The sequence below is a fragment of the Pipra filicauda genome, unplaced genomic scaffold (assembly GCF_003945595.2).
Source record: "Pipra filicauda isolate LSUMZ 115617 unplaced genomic scaffold, ASM394559v2 scaffold114_size2234877_pilon, whole genome shotgun sequence".
NCBI lineage: Eukaryota > Metazoa > Chordata > Aves > Passeriformes > Pipridae > Pipra > Pipra filicauda.
Window position 1 is genome coordinate 1,815,731 of NW_024103596.1, and position 20,609 is coordinate 1,836,339.

Consider the following 20,609-nt stretch of genomic DNA (forward strand, 5'->3'; position numbering starts at 1 on the left):
TTAAGGTTTTGATCTTTTTTTCTTTTTTTATTATTAAAAAAACAGAACTATTCGGAAGAAGTCCAAATGCAACGGAATATAACTGGCACCATCTAATATACCCAAGTGTAAAATCCCGGAACGTTTAAACCCCCCCAGAACGAGCTGGGGGTGCCAGGGCTGACTGGGAGGGACAAGTGGCCTCTCCTTTCTCCCAGCCCCCATCACGGCTGGATGGCAGGCAGCCCGAGAGCCAGGACACAACAGTGGCATCAACGGTCTCTGTAAAACCAGTCAGTTTGAGAAACTAAGAACATTATGAAAAAAAAAAAAATATCTAAAACTTCTTTTTTCTTTTTTTTTTTTTTTTTTCCTTTATCAAAAGCCCTGCTTTAGTGACATGCTAGCCCTGCTGGAAAGGTAACACACCCACAGCTCTGTCCGGAAGGCGGGGAAGTTGACCGGTCAACTCCTAGTTCAGGACACCTTCCTCCTGTTGAGCCACACACTTGTTAGTGCATTGTGGCCACTCGAGTTACAGTGATGCTTCTGCAGGCAACTGGCTCTGGGAGCCGCCTCCTGCAAGCTCCACTCCACACTGGAACAAATCTCATCCAAGTCTCCTCCACCAAGCCCTCCAAGCTCACCCTCAGTCCCACCTGGAGGCTCTCCGACAGCATCCGGCAAGAGCTCTGCCTGCTCCAGCTGGATGAGGCATTGGAACGTCATCTCTTTTAAGAAAAAAACACTTTCATATATAATTTTTTTTTTGCTGTTTTTATATTTAAATAGAAAAGTACTACTTCACTCTGTGTTATGAGCCAGAGATCAGTTGACTTCCAGTGACAGAACCAGGAGTTCTCCTCAACGCTCCTACGCTGAGCTCAATGCCAGAAGATTCCCAGAAACCTCAAAGTGGCCAGAGGATGATGACCTCCTCATCATCTCCCCATACAGGCAGGAGCACATGGGGCTCCATCACAGCTCCCCTCTTCCCTTCTCTGCAGAAGGGCACCAACCTTAGAGAACCATTAGTCTGCAGAGAGCCAGCAGCGGGGCTGACACCCCACATCTGACTCTCGGTGAAGTCAGCTGTAGTTTTAAGCTCTCCACTCTTCCTACTGGCTTTCTGCGTGCGCAGTCTGTCCCTGGAAGCCACTGGATCCCATCAGATGTACACATGAATTAGACAAAAAAATAAAACAGTGGTTAAAAGTTCTCTAACATCCTCTCCTCCTCCTCTCGCCTTCTGAGGAGTCAACGACAAACAGACATCGATAAAACTAAATTTGCCCTCCTCCCCCACCTCAAGACAACAAGAGTTACTGAAACACAGAACATGTTATCTTGTACCCTTGGGATTACATCTAGAAGGGAAGTTTAGGGGTGCAGAAAGAGCGGGGGGGAAGGCGGTGTCTGTGGGCGCAGTCTGCTTAGTTCTTGTACTCAAAAGGCTCGTCCCCGGTTTCGTTGAGGAGACACGTGCGGATGAGGGCCTCTGTCACAGCGTAGGGATCGCAGTTGGCCGAGGGCCGGCGGTCCTCGAAGTAGCCCATCTTGTCGTGGCCCACTTTCCTGGGGATGCGGATGCTGGCGCCGCGGTTGGCCACGCCAGCGGAGAACTCGTTGATGTTGGATGTCTCGTGGAAACCCGTCAGGCGCCTGGCATTGTCCAGCCCCCCCTTGGGGTCATAGGCACGGATGTGGTACTGGTGGCGCTTGCTCAGCTTCTCGATGGCCTCTTCGATGTGCCTGTGGAGGGAGGGAGGGAGGGAGAGGGGAATGTGCAGTGAGTGTCTGAGGGACAGGACGAGCTGAGCCACTCTGGGCCGTTGTGTCGAAGCGACACGAGATTCACTGCTGTCCCCAAGCCACTTCATGATGATGCCTTATGCCCCACAACCCCCTTTGCTGATCATCCCAACACAGGGCTTCTCTCCACTCCTACTGCTGACCCAGGCTGTTTCTTGGAAAAGGATCCTCGTGGCCAAATCCCAGAGGATCCCTTGGGAGTGCTGTCTGTGAGACACCACCAGTTCAACTCACAGCCAAACCTCCCAGACACACTGCCACTGGGGAACCTGCTCTCATAGGAGGGATTTCTCAATACTGAAGTTTCTATTTGTGAAGCTCACAGAGGCATGAGTTGGCTCATTATCTCTGGGCATCACCAAAATTAAGGCAAGAAAACAGGGCTGCCAGAAGGAATCCCTCCACAGAGCTCCACTGCAACCCAGTGCCATAGGGCCTCTGACTGCACTCAGCACACCAATCCCATACAAGAACTCAGGGTTTACATTTCCAAGATCTTCATCTTTAAGAAAACATGGCATCTGTTTCCACAGCCTTGCCTAGACAGAAGCAAATGGTCTTTCTCTTACAGTAATAAAAAAATAAATTATTAAAAGATAATAATTAAAAAAAGGCCGAGTTTCTTTGTTTCCAGCATTGCCAGATGAAGAGCCAGACAGGCTTTTAGGAACAGTTGCATCCTGGCCACTTGTGCTTGTCAGCACCGACGGAGCTGTACTGCTGGCTGAACTGCCCACCCAGCATCAAGATGAGAGTGTGGCGTTATACAAAATATGTATTAAAAAAAAAACCCAAAACACAAAAACCAACCAAGCAAAAAAAAAAAAAATCATCTGGAAGAAAAGCTTAAGCGTTAACATCCAACACCAGAGCAACATCTCCTGTGTCAGCAAAAGCTTTTCAAAATCTTGCTGCCCAGTACGCAGATGCCGCTGGCCCATCTCAGAACACTTACTTGAGACCTCCTTCTTCCCTCATGCTCTTGGTGCTGAAGTTGGTGTGACAGCCAGCACCGTTCCAGTTCCCAGGGATGGGTTTGGGATCGAAGGACACGACGACACCGAAGTCTTCACAAACCCGGTGCAGGATGAAGCGTGCGATCCAGAGGTGATCCCCCATCTCAATCCCTTCGCATGGTCCCACCTGGAACTCCCACTGCAAGGAGGAGGAGTCACAGGCTCAGTGGTGCGACCATCTCACCATGAGGCACCTCCCACTCCCTGATCTGTGACACAACTACACAACTCAGTGCAGGCAGCCACAGTTTCCCACTGCCTGGGATTTTTCCGTACTACTATCTCGTTCCGTGAGGCATCTGAAATGATTTACCTGGGCTGGCATCACTTCTGCGTTGGTTCCTCCAATTTTCACGCCAGCATAAAGGCACGCTCGGTAGTGGGCCTCCACAATGTCTCTGCCATAGGCTTTGTCTGCCCCTACACCGCAGTAGTACGGACCTGCAACAGCACAGGTGAACATCAGCTTCCACAAGGAAATCGCTTAAACTCACTGAAGACCGAGCACGCACAGCAAAGAACTCTCCAAAGGCTTGGGGTGTGTGGAAAAGCCCCAAAATCTGTTTTTCATGGAAGAATTAGCAGAGTAGAACACTGACGGAGAGCAAGTCCCCCACAGGTTTAAGTCCCCTGCAGACTAACAAACCAAGCAGCAAATTTGGATGTGGCCAATCCCCACCTCAGCCTTTCTGTAATGATCTTAACCTCACGGTTAATTTTTGCCAACGTGCCACTTGCTATTGTCCACCACTGGTTCTAGAAACACCTCCAATCTTTCAGCTGAAGCTGTGTCACAGGAATTACAGTTCAAACGCTCCTGATCTGGTCCAGCGCAGACTCCCGAAAGGTTACCTTGGGGTCCAGGGAAGCCGTTGGAAGGCCAACCAAATGGATGTCCGTCTGTCCCAAGGAGAGTGTACTCTTGCTCCATGCCAAACCAGGGGTGCTGGTTGGACACCATGTCCATAATCTTCCTGCAGGTGTGTCGGAGATTTGAGTCTAGAACGGAAAAGCGACACAAGGCTTAGTAGCACCTCCACCTCCATTCCCCATTCCCACTTCATTTACAGTTTGAGTCCCAGCAGAAGTAGTGAAGAATCCCAGCCCTTTCTCCACTACCAGCACTTTGTTTGCCCTTTACTGTCAGGGCACAGATTGTTTTTGTGTCATGGGTGATGATAAGGGCACGGACGGCATTTGGACAGGTCTTCCTTTCCCCTCCCCAGAAATACCACCTCCACCAGGAGAAGGGAGAACGTCCATTCACCTGCACACTGGCGGTTGTATTTGAAGACCTCACAGAGAACCAGTTTATTGGGATCCTTGCGAAACGGGTCCCGAAACATGGCAGCGGGTCGCAGGTACATGTCGCTGTTGGAGCCTTCAGACTGGTAGGTACTGGAGCCATCGAAATTCCACTCAGGCAGATCTGGAGTGGAGAGAGGAACAAGCCACACTGACCCAGGGTCCCTGGACACCAGAGGATGAGCTCCCTGCCGCCTTCCAGTAAGACAGAGGTGAAGATGCTTATAGAGAACAGGCCTACAATGGGTTTAATCCCAGCTCAGCTGATTCTGTTCCAAATGGAGGAAGCAAAAAAAAAAAAAAAAACCAAAATAAGCAAAAACAGAAGAGTACAACTCCTCAGCCACCCTGGGAAACAACAAGTTGCTGGGCTGCTGGCCAAGACCGAGTGAACTGAGCAGCACTGAGGACATTTCCCATGTCACAACAACTAAAGGGATGAGCAGAGCACCCAGTCTCCTCAGCTGGGCAAACTGGGGGATGGCAGAGCATTAGACATCTTCAAGCTATGAAAATGAAGGGAGCCATGGAATACCCTTATCCATGTTACATGGCCTGAAGAAGGTGGGAAAACAAATCACATATGGGGGGAGTATGGCCAGCGTGGCCCCTCGCCCACCCCTCTGGGCTGTTCACTGCCCTCCAGGTCAAAGCACAGCGGGAGAAGCAGTGAACTCCACCCGGGCAATATTATCTCCTCCATGTCCCAGGGGAAAAGCAGGAGGATGGGAAACACAATGATTTCAAAGGAGTTGTGCCAACCACTCCCTTACAGGGAAAAGGGTAAAGGAGAGGGGGGGAAAAAAAAATAGAAAAAGAAAAAAGATAATTCTGCTCAGTCACACACAGTATTTTCATTTCATAACTGTCTCCAGCCAGCACCATGGCAACCTGGGGAAAATCCTAATGCTATTATTGTGTAAGCTGGGACTGTTTGTTCTGAGGGACACAAGCTCTTAATTACACCGGATAGCTCCATTCTTTCCCCTCCACTTTCTTCTGCCAAACTACTTCCGGCCAAAACGAGTACTCGGGAGTCAATGGGCCACCGAGCCCCTGCCAACAGCCCCCAGCCCTTGCCAAAAGCCCCATCCACAGCACCAAGGACGGGCTCCCAGCCCCCAGGCATCCAACTGAAACTCCGCATCTGGAGAGCTGGGAACATTCCCCTGGGGTATCTGGGCAAAGAGGTAACCAGAAGGGGGTGAGGAGGAATGTCTTCCCTAAAAACTATCCTTCTGCCACAGAAAGAGAGAAATGGCATCCTTTCTCCACCTGGCGAGGGGCTGCGAGTCCTGCACCTGCCCTCTCACCTTCAAGGCTCTTGGGCTCGTGGTCCAGCGTGCGGGTTTTGCAGCGGAGGTGCTCCCCTGTCCCGTCGATCCAGATGTACATGGCTTGGACCTTCTCCCCCTGCGGCAGCTTCATGTACATGTGCTTGATGGCTTTGCTCAGGTGGGAGCTCGCCGAGGTGGCCATGGCTGCAGTCCTGACGAGGGGGTTCCTGCAGGGAGGAATCAAAACCAACCCTAACTGTGAGCCCTTCCTGCGCTCCCACATTTTTCACCCCCCTCAGCCGGGGAGGAGCACGAGACAGCTCGGCCACGGGGCTGGCTGCCATCGCCAGCGGTTGCATGTCATTCCTCAGGGAGAACACACAGCAGCTCAGGCAGATGCTAACAGCCAGGAAAGCCCTGCTCCAGGAGCAGCGATCCCTTCAAAGAGTCCCATTAATACCCAAGCTCCTGCCAATAAACTAGGTCTCATCCACTGTGCAACAGACTTCCAAAGTGCTCCTCAGCCCTGAGTGAACTTTTCACCTCCGCACTCATCACTGCTCCTGAGCAATGCTAACACAAGGAAAGCTTAGCTGAGGCTTTCTTACTAAATCTGCTTCATCGAGGAGGTCTGGGACACCCCAGCTGCCTTCTCAGCCTAGCTGAGGTTATCCAAACCTGGTCCCAGGGCAGGAGAAAAAGTAACAGGCAGTACAAGCAAGCCCTGAGCACCCCAGGCAGTGATGAGGAGGCCTGAGGGGCTCTGGTCTCAGTTGGTGGGAGCTGCAGCATCCCCACAGCTCGGCACATCCTGGAGCCTGCCAGCCAGCCCACTCGTGTCAGACCCACAGCAGTCGGGCTCCACGCGTGTTTTCAGGAGCTTGGAAATGCTGAGTGACTTGGGAAATGTGGAGTGACTTGGGAAGTCGCTCCAACATCCTGTTCCCCTGAAGGGGGGCTCGGACTGAGCCCTCCCCAGCCGACCCGCTCCCCGCGGCAGCTCCCACCGCCCCATTCCCTTGCCAGAAGCATCACCCACGCGCGCGTCTCCTGGCAGGGAGGGATGTCCCCACATTTCTTCAGCGATCAGCTGAAGAGCCTCGTGGACGGGGAAAGAAAAAAAAAAAAAAAACCAAACCAAAAAACTGCAAAGCGAATGTTTTCAACAGAAAACTCGAGCTGCCACTTCCTCCTCCCACCACCTCACCCCCCCCCCCCTTCCCCCAAAGGAGGCATTTTCCCTTGGAACGTCTGGCCGCTGGGGAGCCCCGGGGCTGCCCCCCCTGCCCTCGTGTCCCCGGGGGGCTGCGGCGGATGGCGGCGAGCGGGACCCCCTCCCTCGCTCCCTCCCCCGGGCCGGTACCTGGGCTCGGCGGTGGTGCGGGCGGGCGCGGGGCTCCCACGCTCGGCTCCCGGGGCCGCGCCCGCCGCCCCTTTATGGCGGAGCAGCGCCGGCCCCGCCGCACGGATTGGGCAGCAGGGCGGGACGGGGGGGACACAGGAGGGGGGACCGGGACACCACCCCGCCTCCCTCCTCCTCCTCCTCCTCCTCCGGCGGCACCGCGGCCCGGCCTCCCCCGGGGAAGAGGGGGGAGCACCCCCGCGTCGCCCCGCACCCCGTGGAGGCGGTGGGTGGGTGCGCAAAGCAGAGGGAAGAGGGGGCAGAATGCAGGGGGAGGGGGGGCGTGGGGGTGGTTTAAGTCCTTTTAGCCGTCCAGAAAAACAACCCCTGGTCCCTGGGCAGGCGGGAGCGGAGCCAGGGTTTCCGCAGGGTTTACATTAGCGGCTGCCTTGGCATAACTCGCAGGGATGGAAACCGGCCACCCTGGGTAAACGGGGGGAGAGAAGGAGGGACCGGAGCCCCACCGAGCCATGGGCACAGGCTCTGGCTCGGTGACCACGTCTGGGAGAGGGAAAACAGCCTCAATGCCCCGCTTTTCCTCCTGGAGCAGGTAACAGATTCCAGCACCTGGATTTGCAGACCCTCACTCCAAAGCACAAGGACCGGTCACTGTCACTCGAGTGAGGAGAAGTCCCCCAGGCCCACCACAGGAGCACCCACTTAGCACCCAGCAAACTGCAGACACTGCCCAGTATTTTTCCACCCCGACAGCTCGCTTGTTGTCCCATCTCCCGTCCAGCCCTCTGCACCTCCCTGCCCGGATCCAAGGGGCAGGAGAGCAACGCCAGCACGAGCAGACGGAGCTGCCACCCGTGTGCACCCGCTGCGCGCACACGCAGGTCCCAGGCCGAGCACACGCCACCCACACGCCTGCCCCGGGGCGACAGGCTCCTGGGCTGCCCCATGCCAGCCTCGGGGACATGGCACCAAATTGCTATTCCTCGAGAAGCTGGAGCCTCCTGACCATCAACAGCCACCCTGCCGCAGGCACAGGCACAGTACATCCACAATCCAGAGGGAAAATGGCCAGGGAGAGCCGGATCCTCAGAGGGTAGAAGTGCTGGCTGAAATGGAGCCTTGATTTATTGCCCATCTCGAGAGCCAGATCCCCACCCTGCCTTCGGGGACAACCCGGCTCATTCCTCACCACCACCTCGCAGCAGCCACCAGTGTGCGGTAATCCCCTGAGGCTGTCCAGAACAGAGGTGAAATTAAGGTGCTTTTCTCCTCCTGGAATTGCTTGGGCAAGACAGAGCCACCAACCATTGCAACAGCCACTGCCTCCCCTCAGCACCCCAGAAACTGCCTCCTCTCAGCACCTCAGTTCCTGCACCCTGTGCATAGAGAAATTTTTTTAATACATAAACAAACGCAGTGTTCTACCCACCGAAATGAGCTCAGGATCTGACGTTCTGCCCAAGTTCAGCTGTGGTCACCCAAATGTAACAGCTCAGCTGAAGCAAAAGGAAGTAGATAGGAGCTGCTGCCGAGGCCTAAAATAGCTCCCATAATGGGGAGCTGTCAAGCCACGGGAAACGTAAAGCAGCGTCCAGCCCTCTTCCCTAGGTTTGCAGAGTGTTTCTTTAATCGGGACACTGAGAGCTCTGATAGCTTCCAAATTCTTGGAAATACGTTTGCTACCTGCTGATTTCCCTGTAACTTTGTCCGCCAGAGCTGGCTGCAAACAAGCCCGAGTGTCTACAGGTGGAAGTTCCTTTAGAGTGGGGTCACCCCCTGCCGCCCAAACCTCGGGGCTGGGCAGCTCCAAACAACCCCGAAGGGAAGCGGGGAGCAAAGGCAGCTTGCAAAGTAAACATCTGCTCTCCATCCAATAAATCCATGCCGAGCAGCAAACCTCGGCCCGGGAGAGACCCCCAGGGTGGGCAAGGGTGTGGTGGCTGGGGTGGGAGGATGCAGCTCCCGGCCCCGGCGGGCTTTGGGTGGCTGGCTCATGCCCAAGCCCCTGCGCTCGCCCTGCACAACATGTTTACGAGCCAGCGGAGAAGCGGCAGCCGCGGGCTCAGCGCCCTCTCCCGGGAAGCCGACGGGGCGGGGGAGGGAGGGGGGAGCGTTCCCGGGCCGCCTCGCAGGGCTCACCCAGCTTGTTTACCGCCAGCCTTCCTTCCCCTCCTCCCCTTCCAGCCTGTGTGTTTTTTTGGGGAAAGCCGGCTCAGGCTGTGCCTTCGCCCAGCTGCGTGCTCCAGTGACCCTCATTGCCGCTGACAAAAGCCTCCTGGGGGAGCTGGGGAAGGCACGATGCCAACAGGTGACACGTCCCACGAGTGGATTTAAATCCGCCTTCAAAGGGCCCCGCTCCACAGGCATAGCCAGAGACAATGTCCTGCTCCAGGGGCGAGTCCCAACTGGCACATGTTTTTCTTTCTTCCTCCTATTAATTCACGAGAACACCTTTATTCTCCTGCCCCAGCACTTCCCGCCGGCGTGGTTTATATCCTGAGAGAAGTGCCAAGGTTGGAAAGCGGTTGGTGAGCTGCTGGGAGGGCCAAACAGGCTGGACTTTGCAGCCTCCTGCCTCCAAGGCAGCTGTGCAAACTCTCAGGACCAGGACCCTGCGCTCTGTGGGATAGGTTTGGGGACCAGGATGAGTTCCTCCCAGGTAGCATAAGACATGCCTGCTCTTTTCCAACTCCAGCCAGCAGCCAAGCAGTAAAGGATCATGTCTTCCCTCTCCACTGTGCATTGGTGGGGCTGCTGTGATCCATCCCTTGTCCACGTGTCCCACTCTATCCCTATCCTCATGTCCTCCCCAGCTGCCCTGAACAATTTGCTCTTAGCAAACAGGCCTGGTTGCAGGGACCTCCTGAAAGTGCAGCCTCATAAATTTGGGAATGCCTTAAAATGCAGAAATGTCACACCATAGGAAGGAAAAACAGAGGGGTGTGATAATTCAAGGGTTAAAAAGGTAGGACATGAAACATCCCTGTGGCTCTGGCCCTGGGGCAGGTGGCTGATGGCTTTGTTCCTGGAGTGCTGGGACTCCTTCCCAGCAGCTTGGGGCCATCTCCATGGGTGGCCCCTCCCAACAGATCCTGGGATCTCAACCCCAACAGGTTGTAGACCCAGACTCCTAAGCCCAGGTACCCATTTGTCTTTCACCAGCACTAAAAAAAAATTCTCAAATAGAAAGGAATGCCTTTTTTTTTCTCTTTAAACAGAGATGTCACACAGGGACAGGAATTGTGATGTGACAGCCCATTTTGTTGTGATGGTTGGATCCCAGCAGGAGGCCTGATGCACCCAAAATGCCCCAGCTTCCCAAAATGGCACAGCTGTAAGGGATGAGCAGAATAGTTTGGATTGGAGGGGACCTAAAGGTAATCTAGTCCATCCCCCTGCAATGAGCAGAGACATCTTCAGTATCACTCCTCTCCCCATGCCAACTGCTGAGACATTCTCAAATTCAGCTATACCACTTCCAGACCCATCCAGGGAGGCGTTTTGGGCTGTGAGGCCTTGCATAAAGAACTGGAATGCATCCAAGTGAGACCAGACGTTGGCTGGGTGGCCTGATGCTGCATCATCTCCATCTCTGCCCACCACTGGGCACAGCTGCCTCTGGTTCGACCCACGAAAATGTGCCCACCACCATCACTGGGCCCTGGGCTCTGGAGGGGCTCACAGCTGGGGGAGTTGGAGACGCAGCCCCTTTTACCCACGACTAGCAACACAAGGGCCGGAAAAATAAACCTGACACCTGAGCAAGCACCTAATTCAGAAGTTGCCCAGCTCAGAGTGGCCCAGCAGTCACTGACTGAGGACAGGGAGCTCATCAGGGGGGAACGAGTGCACTGGGGGGACTGACCTTGTGCAAGCAGCAGTGGCCGACCGGTCTCCCCCGGAGCGCTGCAGGAGGCTGACGAAACCCCCCAAGGCAGGGGGGCTGTAGCTGATGGCCCTGTGCGTGAGCAAACATTGCACACTCCGCAGCAGGCCCATGCTCCCTTTGAAGATGCTGCCAGGGTCAAGGGTAGCCACGGGCTGGCGACCAGAGGGATTTCAGCGGCAGAGGAGATCACCTGGGCTGCACAGAAGGGCAGTTTGGGAAAGCAGATTAATAAAATGTGCAGAGGCACATGCCAAGGCAAAAAAAAAAAAGCTCCCTCCCCCATGCAGCTCGCCTGCACCATGTGCCCGTGACGCTCGTAGGTTCCTGGGGGCAGAGCACCTGGGAAAGCCTTGCTTAAACCCCTCCAGATGCTCACACCTCCCTCTGCACCCCCTTCTCAGCCACCTGGGTGCCAGTCCCCGTGCCCACTGCCCACCTTGCCACGCCTCACAGGAATCCAGGGCATTGCTTCATTCCCCAGCACTCCCCTTCCTCAAGGAGGGGGGCACTGCTGCCGCCCGCTCCGGGACAATCCGGCAGCAATCCCGGCAGGCAGCACCTACCTGCCACCGGCTCTGCTCCTCAGACCTTGTGCAGGGGCTGAGCGTCTTCTGCGAGCACGTGCTCGCCCTCAACAGCGACCAGGAGAAGCTGGAAGATGAGAACGTCAGGGGCAGGCGGGATTTGAGACCTAGAAATTGCTTGGCTCGGTTCGTTCTGTACAAGGGTGGAGAATATCCCAGGGAGCGCTCAGCACATGCCTTTCCCCACAGTTGGAAATTGGTCACAGCGTGCATAGGCAGAGTTGTTTTTGTTGGTTTGTGGTTTTTTTTCCCTTTTTTTTTTTTCATTAGCACTGTTCACACTGTTAAATGCACTCCCAGCTAGGTTGGGGCTGCGTTAGCTGTGGCTGGCAGATTAATTTCAGCCTAATACACCTTGCAGCTCCATAAGTGAGAGTACAGAAATCCTCAAGGCGCTACCTAAGTGGATTAAATGGTGAATCCAGGCCTGACATTGTAAATTATAAAAGGTAACAGCAAAGCGCCGTTGTCCATATCCCTCTCTCGTGGCTGAATTAGGTCCCTGTCCTGCCACAACACATGCTTAACCCAGGCCGGTGAAGTCAGCAGCCCCAGATGCTTGTATAAGGTTACACCAGTGATTTTGCTTCAGCTGGAGAAGAGGCAAGTGAAGGCAGAGCTTGCTGCAGGGGCTGCCAGGTGTAAGGGACAGAGTCCAGCCTTTATGTTCAATCCCAAGCAAGGAAACCACAGACAAACGGCAACAGGCTCAAAAACACTTGTAATTAATGTAAGGAAATACCAATGATGTCCTTGCTGAGCAAACAGGTTTTATGCACCCAGGAGACCAAGAATGAAAATCATGTATATAAAAAAAATAATCACAGTATGTTCAAGAAAGCAGTTAATATTTAAAGCTGAGTTGGCAGACCTGAGACCTTGGGCAACTCCAGTTTTAAGGTGCTATGGGCCTTAAAGGGTCACACCCATTGGTGGCAATCTTTGAGGTATCCTTAACTATTTATACGAGAACAGGATGGGGCTGTACAGGGGCAAAAAAATCCCAAATCTCCCTCCAAAATCTCACTCTGGGGATATAGTGCTTATGCTAGAGGAAGAGCAGGTTTGTGCACTCAGGCTAGAGTTTCCCAGATTACCAGGGCTCTAGGCCATCACCCAAGGTGTTCAGGGTTGGGTACTGACCACAGCTGGCAGGGAAACAGCTCCCACCCTCCCTGTGGCACCAAAAGGGACAGGCTGGGCTGCTGGGGGAGGCTGTGAGTGGCCAATGACTGCGGGTGGTGATGCTGACCCCCCGGTCGGGCAGCCTTGGACTTTGCCACCACAGGAAGCTGTGACAGCTGATGTTGGGCAAGGATAAAAAACCCAGCCCCATCCCCTCTGCTGCCCCAGGAACGTGAGCCTCTGCCACTGGCGGCCTTAGGTCTGCCAAGGGTGGGCTGCTTACCACACCAGGACAGAGGACGTGGATAATTCAGGTTTGGGCAGAGCTCCTGACGTCCTTGGTGTTGCAACCCTGCCCTTATCTTTGTATGGAGTCCGACCACTCTGCGCTCCTCTCCAAGCCCCCTTCTAAATCTGGGCTGTGCTCATGTGTCCACCTATTTTTTTTAAGCCTCTTTTTACCCTTTTTTGTTTTTTTTTTTCTAAATAGCCACACAGCTCATGTGAGCTCCTTTTGTGAGGAGATGAACAGGACAGATGTGCCCGCGCCCGCACTGAGCAAATCCCAGGAAGCTGCAGCCAGGCTGAACAGAGCTCCATCCTGCCAGACCTCTTGGAGTCACCTCTTGGGGAGTAATCCCATGGAAATGGCCTTGCACCCTCCCACAGTAACCATGTTGGCCTGTTTTTGCTCACAATCCTTGGTCCTTTCCTGGCAGAAGCCATCACAGTCCCACTGAGGTCAGTCCAGAGCCAGATGAGCACCCAAGGAGCTACACCAGCCTCTGAGGATCTCACTGGCCAACTGGTCAGTTGCCAAGTAGAAAATATATTTTTTTTTAATTGTTTCAATCTTTCCCTGAGGACTTACGAGTTTTTCATGTGTGAGGCAGCCACCACTCCAGCTGCTCCCTAACCCCTCCTCTTATCTCTCAGGCTTAACAGCACAAATCCTTTTGAATTCGTGATCAGAGCTACTCCTTCCCATAGCTCTGCCTGGCACCACTAGGACAAGCAGATGTTTTGTTGCCCATGGCTGCTCCCTCCCCATATCAATTTGGTTTTTGGCATAGTCACCAGCCAATGTGCCCAGGCTGTGACCAAAGGAAAGTGAGTGTGCATCCCAAGGGGCTGTGCTTGGCCCCATCCCAGAGCCATCCCCACAGCTGGCACAGAACAGGCTCTGCCAAGCCATCCTGCAGCAGAGCACAAGTCCACACACCCCAAAAAAAAAGCATCACCCAAAGGGCAACATCTCCTCATTGTCACCAGGATAACATGCGTCCCAGGAGCACCACAGGGACGAGCACAACCACCCACTGCTGTTCAGCCCAACAGTTTCAACTGTGGAGTGACAGGACAAGGGGGAATGGCTTCAAACTGAAACACCGCAGGGTTAGATTAGATCTGAGGAAGAAATTCTTCACTCTGAGGGTTGTGAGGCACTGGAACAGTTTGCCCAGAGAAGCTGTGGCTGCCCCATCCCTGGAAGTGTTCAAGGCCAGGCTGGGTGGGTGAAACGAGATGATCTTTACAGTCCCTTCCAACCCAAAGCATTCTAGGATTCAGTGAACTAATGTAGCGTGACAGGACGTGACCCTCCCAGGGCACATGTGTGTGCATGGGCAGTTCAGGTGTGATCTCTGACACGCTTTCACAAATCTCTGTTGTGTCCCTCCTGGCTTGTTACAGCACCAGTTGTCCTCCTCACACAGGGCAGCCCAGCCATGCACAAAGAAACGAGCTCCCCTGCTTGGGGTGACAGAGTGTGCCGGTGCCAGGGGCCCAGGACTGTCCCCCTGGGGTGCCCAGCACCAGCCCCACAATTAATTTGGAGTTGTCCCTGTACTAACTGCCACTGTGGAGTCACAAGCCCGATGCTGAGATGCAGAGCCCTGTTGCTGCTGGGAACAGCTCCACATTCCTGATTTGACAGCGCCACCTCGTGAGGTGGCCCCGCTCCTGGGGACACTGGGACACTGTCCGGCCCCAGCGCTGCCTGTGCCCACCGCAGGTACCCTCCTCTGCACAGAGGCGATTCCAGGGATGCTGCACACCCTTACGTGCATGGAGGTGACAGTAACAGGGACTGCAGCCACAGCGACAGAATGGGACATGATGCTCAACATAACACAACTGTGTTTTGTCAGTGGCCAGAGCAAGAAAGCCCAGGACGTTCTAGGGTTGTAATGTTGGCAGAGTCTATCCCATAGTGCAGGAGAGGCCACAAAAACTCTGCTCCACACACTCCACAGGAGCAGAACCCTTCCCACTCCCACTGACAGTGCAGAGCCACAGACCAGCAGGCTTCTGCTACAGGGCACATCAGAGACCCCAGGCACGACAATGCCCAAAACCTGGAGGGCAGTGGCAGCCCTGCCAGGCCTGACACCATGGCATTACAGACAGCAGGATTAAATACACACCTGGGGAGCAGATTCCTCCTCCTGGAAGGGAAACTGGTCACTGCTGCTCTAAGAGGAGTTCCTTCTTTCTTTCTTTCCCTTCTTCCCGCTGGAGGGTCTCCAAGGTTGGGCCTCAGTCCCAGACCTGATGAAGCAAGACAACTTGGTCTGTCCAGGGCAGGTATAGTGGAGTCTCCTATGAAATTTCATCATGACCTAAGCAGATGTGCTGACAGCAACCACACACAGCACCAAGGTGCTGACAAGGACCTGGTTTGAAGGCAAGAAGTTTGCCCAAGCAGAGAGAGGGAAAGGGTTTCATTTCAGGACTGCCCAGGTGTGTTTTCAGGGCCGGCCATTAAAAAAGTGACATTTCAAAGAATCACAGAATGGATAAACACAGAAATCACAGACCAGAAGTCTTCTTGTCCAACCTCTCTGCTCAAACAGGATCCCCTAGAGCATAGTACTCAGGACTGAGTCCAGATGGTTCTTGAATATCTCCAGATATTGAGGGAGATATTGAGGGAGACTCCCTAACCTCTCTGGACAACCTGTCCCAGTGCTCAGTCACCATTGCAGCAAAGAAGGTTTTCCTAACATTCAGGTGGGACTTCCTCTGTTCCAATTTTTACTCACCCTATTGCTCAGCACTACTGAGAAGAACCTGGCTCCATCCTCTTGACATCCTTCCTTCAGGCACGTACAGGCATTGATAAGATCCTCACTCAGCCTTTTCTTCACCAGGCTAAGCAGGCCTTGGAGTACAACCAAGAGGGAGATGTTGAAAGCCCTGGGGTTCCCAAGAGCCCTGCAGCTCCACCAAGAAGGTGCCAGGACAAGGGTGTCACAATCAGCATGGCAGTTTGGAACACGTCCCCGGAACACAGCAGGATGATGACCGCTGGTGAGTTACCCTTTGCTGGAGGCTTCAGCCCTCGAAACACTCCCCAGAGGGGACAGTGGGGGGAAAAAGCAGTATTGGGCTTCTGAAATAAGAGCCCTCCCTGTAACACAGCTGTGCCTTCACAAAAGTGGACACTTTGTGCCAGTCCACCCCCTTGCATCCAGATCTTTCAGACACGAATAAAACTTCACAGGATAGCGCGAGGTGTTTGGCACTAACTGACACTTGCTTTGATGTCTTGGGTGGATGGAGTGGGGGCTGCAGTGACTGACACCCTGTCCAGAGCCACAACCCGTCCCCAGTCTGGTGGTGCCTGCTAATTTGGCAGAATTTGTTCCAAGAACCAGAGCAAGAGGACTCAGAGGGCACCAAGGCAGTGGGGCTGGAGCAGCAGCACCAGAGCACAGCACACAGTTCCTCTCCATGATAGCAGGGTTATACGTGGATAAGGCAGAGGAGCACAGCTTGTCCCCTCCAGTCACAGCATGTCCCTTCTCCTGCCCTACGGATGCCAGCACATTTGTGCCCAGCCTCTATGGACCGTATACCTTTGCTATTTAGGAAGCTGGCATTCAAACTTCCCAGCTCCTGCATGCTGCTGAACCTGGTGCTTTCCAAACAGCCTGTGCCACACATCCCAGGGCACGTGGGTGCACCGGGACCCAGATTTCATGGACTGTCCAAATCCTCCCGCCTGTGCACAGTTCAAGTTGTACCACGTACCTCTAAAGCTGTCCCTCTCAAAACTCCTCCTTTGGCTCACCTTGTGTGGCAACACAAAGCCCAGATAACTTTCTCTTCTCCCCCTCTAGCGGCCATAGCCTCTACGGACATGGGGCTTCTGCTGAGAGATGATGTTTTTGTTGACTTTTTCAACACGTTTCTGAATCTTCCCGTAAGTCCACTCTGCACCATAAAGCCCGGGACCTTTCTGAGCTCTCTTCAGGTGAACTCTCAGCCTCTGTGGTGTTAAGAGACCTCGAGAGAATGCGCCACACTCAGGCTGGAAAACGAGGGAAAACTGAGGATCTCAACCTGGGAGACAGAGGTCTAACAGGGAATTGGATGCCCTTCTCTGTAGTGGGAACTAACTTGAACAGCTGGGCTCTGGTCTCCCCTGCCACCCTCCATCTCTTTCAGCTCTCAACTTTCGTTTTGACACAGGTTTTTGGCCAGACACCCATTTACATCAGTGGCACGGGCCAGTGGGACCTCTGGCCAGGGCTGTCGAGCCACCTGGTGAGAACATGCCCCTTGTGAGGAGGGTGAGGAGGAGGGAGAAAGAGCACAGGGCAAGGGATGGAAGGACCCGTTTTCTCATTGCCAGGGCCCCTCTCTGTCTCTCCTGTTCGTGCAGCTGGGGGATTATTTCAAACCCGGGCGTCATTTTGCTTTTAAGCCCTGGGAGGAGCACAAGCCATTTAAAGTCCTGCTGCAGCTTCTGGGGTCTATCCAGCTCTCGGTAAACAGCGAAAGCGGGAGTTAAGGAGAGCATATGGGGTGGCAAAGAAGGAGGACATAAATATAAGCCCCTTGTCCTCCTGAATTCAACAGGAGTGAAACCCTGTTGATCACCAAGCTGACTTAGCCCTCCCCACGGGCGTCCCCTTTCCCCACAACCACGAGCGCCCTTGGCAGCGCTCAGATCCCGCAAGCAAAAGGGAACCTGCTGCTCCCACAGCTGCCGGGAAGCTGCCATGCCTCCCTGCCTGGGCTCTGGGGAGGCAGGCAGGCTGCGAGGAGAGGCAGCCTCGGAGGCAGCCCCGCAGCACCGGGGCTCCCAGGTCTGTAGGCAAAGCTCGTGGGCACACAAGCAGGGGCTGTAACTCGAGTATCCCCCTTCTCCTTCAGCACCAGGATGGCTTTCATCGCCGTATAGCAACAGGGTGCCTTCCCCACCTCCTCCCCCTGTAGCAGGGACCCGTTACTCACCCTAATCCCCAGGCGGGAGACGGCTCCTTGCTCACAGCTAATCCTCTCCCCGGGCACGGGGCTTGCAACGCAGGATCCCAGCCCCACGGCTTTACTGGCTTGGTTGGAAAGGCACCGGCTGCCTCACTTCTGCAAATCCAGCCTGTGCCTCCACCTCGTCCTCTGCCAGAAGCTCCTGGGTTTCATTCGGTCGGGGGAAGCAGGTGAGTCATCGCGGCACGGAGGAAATCGGATCGGCTTCGCCGCCGCCGCTGGGCTTCCTCCCTCCAGGGCTGTCACTGCCTGGTGCCTGCCCAGTGGGTCGTGCCTCTTCTCCGGGTTAAAAAGGCGTTGCACGCCCCATTTTTAGGGATGCAGCAGATCCCGGGGTTTCCATGGGATGCGCAGGGCTTTACTCTGCCACCCGGGTTAATACAGGCTCGCTGTGGAGTTGAGCTGAAGTAGCTGCTTAGCAGTGCTTAACCATGGAGTCCATGGGTGGAGCAGGGATGGAGGGCATCCTGGGGCGTGGGAAACTGAGGTGCTGAAGTGTCAGGTTTGCTGCTGTGCAGGGTGCTCTGGGACAACAGGCCGTGGTCTCTCTTAGCAGCAAGAAGTCTGAATTGTGCTCACTTTACCCCTAAAATGAGCCATCTCAGTCCAGCCAAGTCTTTTGTCAGCCTGCATGTCAACTACCACTGGAAAAAAAGCTACAGCAGCAGGAAAGCAGATTCTCTTTTCAAAAAAATAAGAAATTTAATAAGGCTTTTCTTGAATATATCACTGCTGTTGCTCCATTCAGGTTGAAATTCAAAGCTGGAGGAAGTTAAGGGCAAGCACAAAACTCAAGCAAAAAAGATGGATGTTTGCAAGGGGAGGAGGCACCATAGCTGGACAGACTATCCTGGACAGGAGCAGGTTGTCCTGGCACGCACCACATGTGCATCCCACAGCCTGTTTGAAACTCCCAGTTCAGGGTGATTTGCTGTTCTTCTGGCTCCTCCTGCAGGAGGGTTCCAATGGGGGTGCCATTGGGGGCTGAGGGACTTTCTTGGGATCGCTCCTGCATGCAGCCCTTGATGCCATGCTCTGCAATGTCTCCAACAGCAGAACTCCTGAACTGGCAAAGCGCTGACCAGTGGCTGCTGGAGAAGTGCATCAGCGGGAGCCAGGGCATGCGGCACTTCCGAGCCTTTGTCCAAGGAACAGCAGGTAGGCATGGGATGCTCCACAGCCCCTTCTCAGCCAGCCGTGGGTCACCTGCCCACTGGGACACTGGCAGAGAGCTGGGGGCATGGATAAGCACCAGTGGGACAGGAGACACTGTGAGAGCTTTGGAAGGTGAGCCAGCAGCAGAGCTGGGAGGGAGATGCATAACCCTGGCTCCTGTCTACCCTGTTCCCTCAGTTCATCCAGGAGTTCTTCCCTTCTCTCTTTTTAAAAATTATAAACTGCTCCATCCATCCTTGGGGCTTTCAGGGACTCCCTCCAACTCCCAACCCTTGACTGATCCACAGGGGAAGAATTGACCGACTTCTGGCTCACCACCGAAAGGCTCCTGGGTCTGGATGAGTCAGATACGAGTCAGAGGGACCTCTACCTGTCCTTGATCCACAGGCTGAAAGCCTCTCACCTGCGTGAAGGTTCCAGTGTCATCACCCTCTGCACGACCATCGCTGGTAAGAAACATCAGAGCTGGGGATGAGCAGTGCCTTTCCAGGGAGGTGGTTTTTCCTGGATGCTCCCAGGGAGAGGAGATACCATCACCCGCTTTATTTGGCTGGGGAACAGTCTACATGGAGCCATCTCCCCACTGTAATTCCCCACATCTGTTTCAGGATCACTGCCAAAAGCCAAGCACATCCAGTCCATCAGCAGTAGAAGAGACATCCTAAGAAAGATGCAGGAACAGGTCCTCTTTACGATTCAGAGTTACTGGCTCCCTAAATTCTTCAGCCACTGCAAGATGGGAATAGAAGAAGAGGAATCGTGCCAGCCTTTGCTGCAGGAATATCAGGAGCGTTTATTACATGCTGACTGTCAGGAGCCCTCAGGCTTTTTGGAGACCCCCCCCACGATGCATATCAAAAGGAGCCAGCGCTTGTCAGGGCCCTACTGTGGCCAGAAGGCCAAAACAAAGATCTGGGCTCTGGTCAAGGAGAGAAGAGGCACCCAAGAAATGAAGATGCCCCGTTTTCGGGTGAAACCAGAAAGGCAGCCAGGGTCAGCTAGGAGCACAAGGGAACCGCATCTGGATAAGGATGCTTTGGGATCAATTCCTCAGCAGTCAGAGCATCCTGCAAATGCTGCCTTTAATGGCAAAGGGGGAGTAACTCCTCCCAGAAGACCTAGGGCAGAGCAGATCAGTCATCTGGAAGACCTCTGTGAGGAAAAAATCCTCTCTAACCTGCCTTCCTCTGCACCTCTTGTCCAGCTGCCATCCCTGAAAGGATCGGCCAAGACCTTGAGTTTCCTTCCCTGGGCCCTTAGTGCTGACACCTGTGCAGGACAACCCTTCAGAGACTTCTTGAAGCACCAGGACCGGCCCATGGAGACTCATCTCCTGGACCTGTGGCACGACCTGGAGGAATTTCTGCCCGTGGTGCTGGACTCCAGCAGAGAAAACAACTTCTTCCTCCGTCATTTGACCGGGGATAAGATATGCAAGTCCTACCTGGAGGAGGACAACATTGAGAAGCTTCCCTTGGAGACCAGGACTCTCACGGGTTTGTGGAACCATCTGATGTTTGGAGAATTCTCCCCCTGGATATTCAGAGCCCAGAAGGAGATTTGCAAGGTACAAAGGGGTGCTGGCAGTGGTCAGGTTGGGGGGGGTGCAGCTGGCATTGTCACCCCTGCAGTGAGAAGAGGTATTCGAAAAATTAAGAGGAAAAGAGATTAGGAAGGGAAAAACTTACAGTCACAAGTCATCTTGCACTGGAACCAGTGACCAAGATGCACCAGGCCAGTGGAGAGGAGCATCCTCACTGGTTTGTTGGGCAGCAGAGCAGAGGTAAGCAGTCACTGAATATCTCTGGT

At 54.3% G+C, this 20,609-nt stretch overlaps 2 protein-coding genes across 4 annotated transcripts in view; one reads left to right on the forward strand and one right to left on the reverse strand.

Moving 5' to 3' along the window:
• Positions 1-17,830, reverse strand: GLUL (glutamate-ammonia ligase). 3 transcript variants are annotated; one of them, XM_027740581.2, is made up of 10 exons: positions 15,392-15,473; positions 14,774-14,897; positions 11,202-11,289; positions 10,615-10,833; positions 5,426-5,616; positions 4,075-4,236; positions 3,660-3,806; positions 3,121-3,248; positions 2,747-2,946; positions 1-1,731 (listed from the first exon to the last, which is right to left on the reverse strand). In XM_027740581.2, the coding sequence occupies exons 4-10, from the start codon at positions 10,746-10,748 to the stop codon at positions 1,413-1,415; spliced, it is 1,281 nt and encodes a 426-aa protein (XP_027596382.1). In that variant the 5' UTR covers positions 10,749-10,833; positions 11,202-11,289; positions 14,774-14,897; positions 15,392-15,473; the 3' UTR covers positions 1-1,412. The 3 variants fall into 3 exon arrangements, with proteins under 3 accessions (XP_027596382.1, XP_039240148.1, XP_027596383.1); XM_039384214.1 differs by lacking the exon at positions 15,392-15,473 and adding an exon at positions 17,592-17,830 and having other exon boundaries at positions 1,302-1,731; XM_027740582.2 differs by lacking the exons at positions 10,615-10,833; positions 11,202-11,289; positions 14,774-14,897; positions 15,392-15,473 and adding an exon at positions 6,753-6,795 and having other exon boundaries at positions 1,302-1,731.
• The window catches only part of RGSL1 (regulator of G protein signaling like 1), a 15,348-nt gene continuing 11,219 nt past the window's right edge, over positions 16,481-20,609 (forward strand). The window contains exons 1-6 of the mRNA XM_027740579.2: positions 16,481-16,554; positions 16,824-16,898; positions 17,665-17,794; positions 18,681-18,782; positions 19,088-19,249; positions 19,409-20,367. Coding sequence (XP_027596380.2) covers positions 16,492-16,554; positions 16,824-16,898; positions 17,665-17,794; positions 18,681-18,782; positions 19,088-19,249; positions 19,409-20,367 — 1,491 coding nt within the window. The 5' untranslated portion in view covers positions 16,481-16,491. The remainder of the gene's footprint in view (positions 16,555-16,823; positions 16,899-17,664; positions 17,795-18,680; positions 18,783-19,087; positions 19,250-19,408; positions 20,368-20,609) is intronic.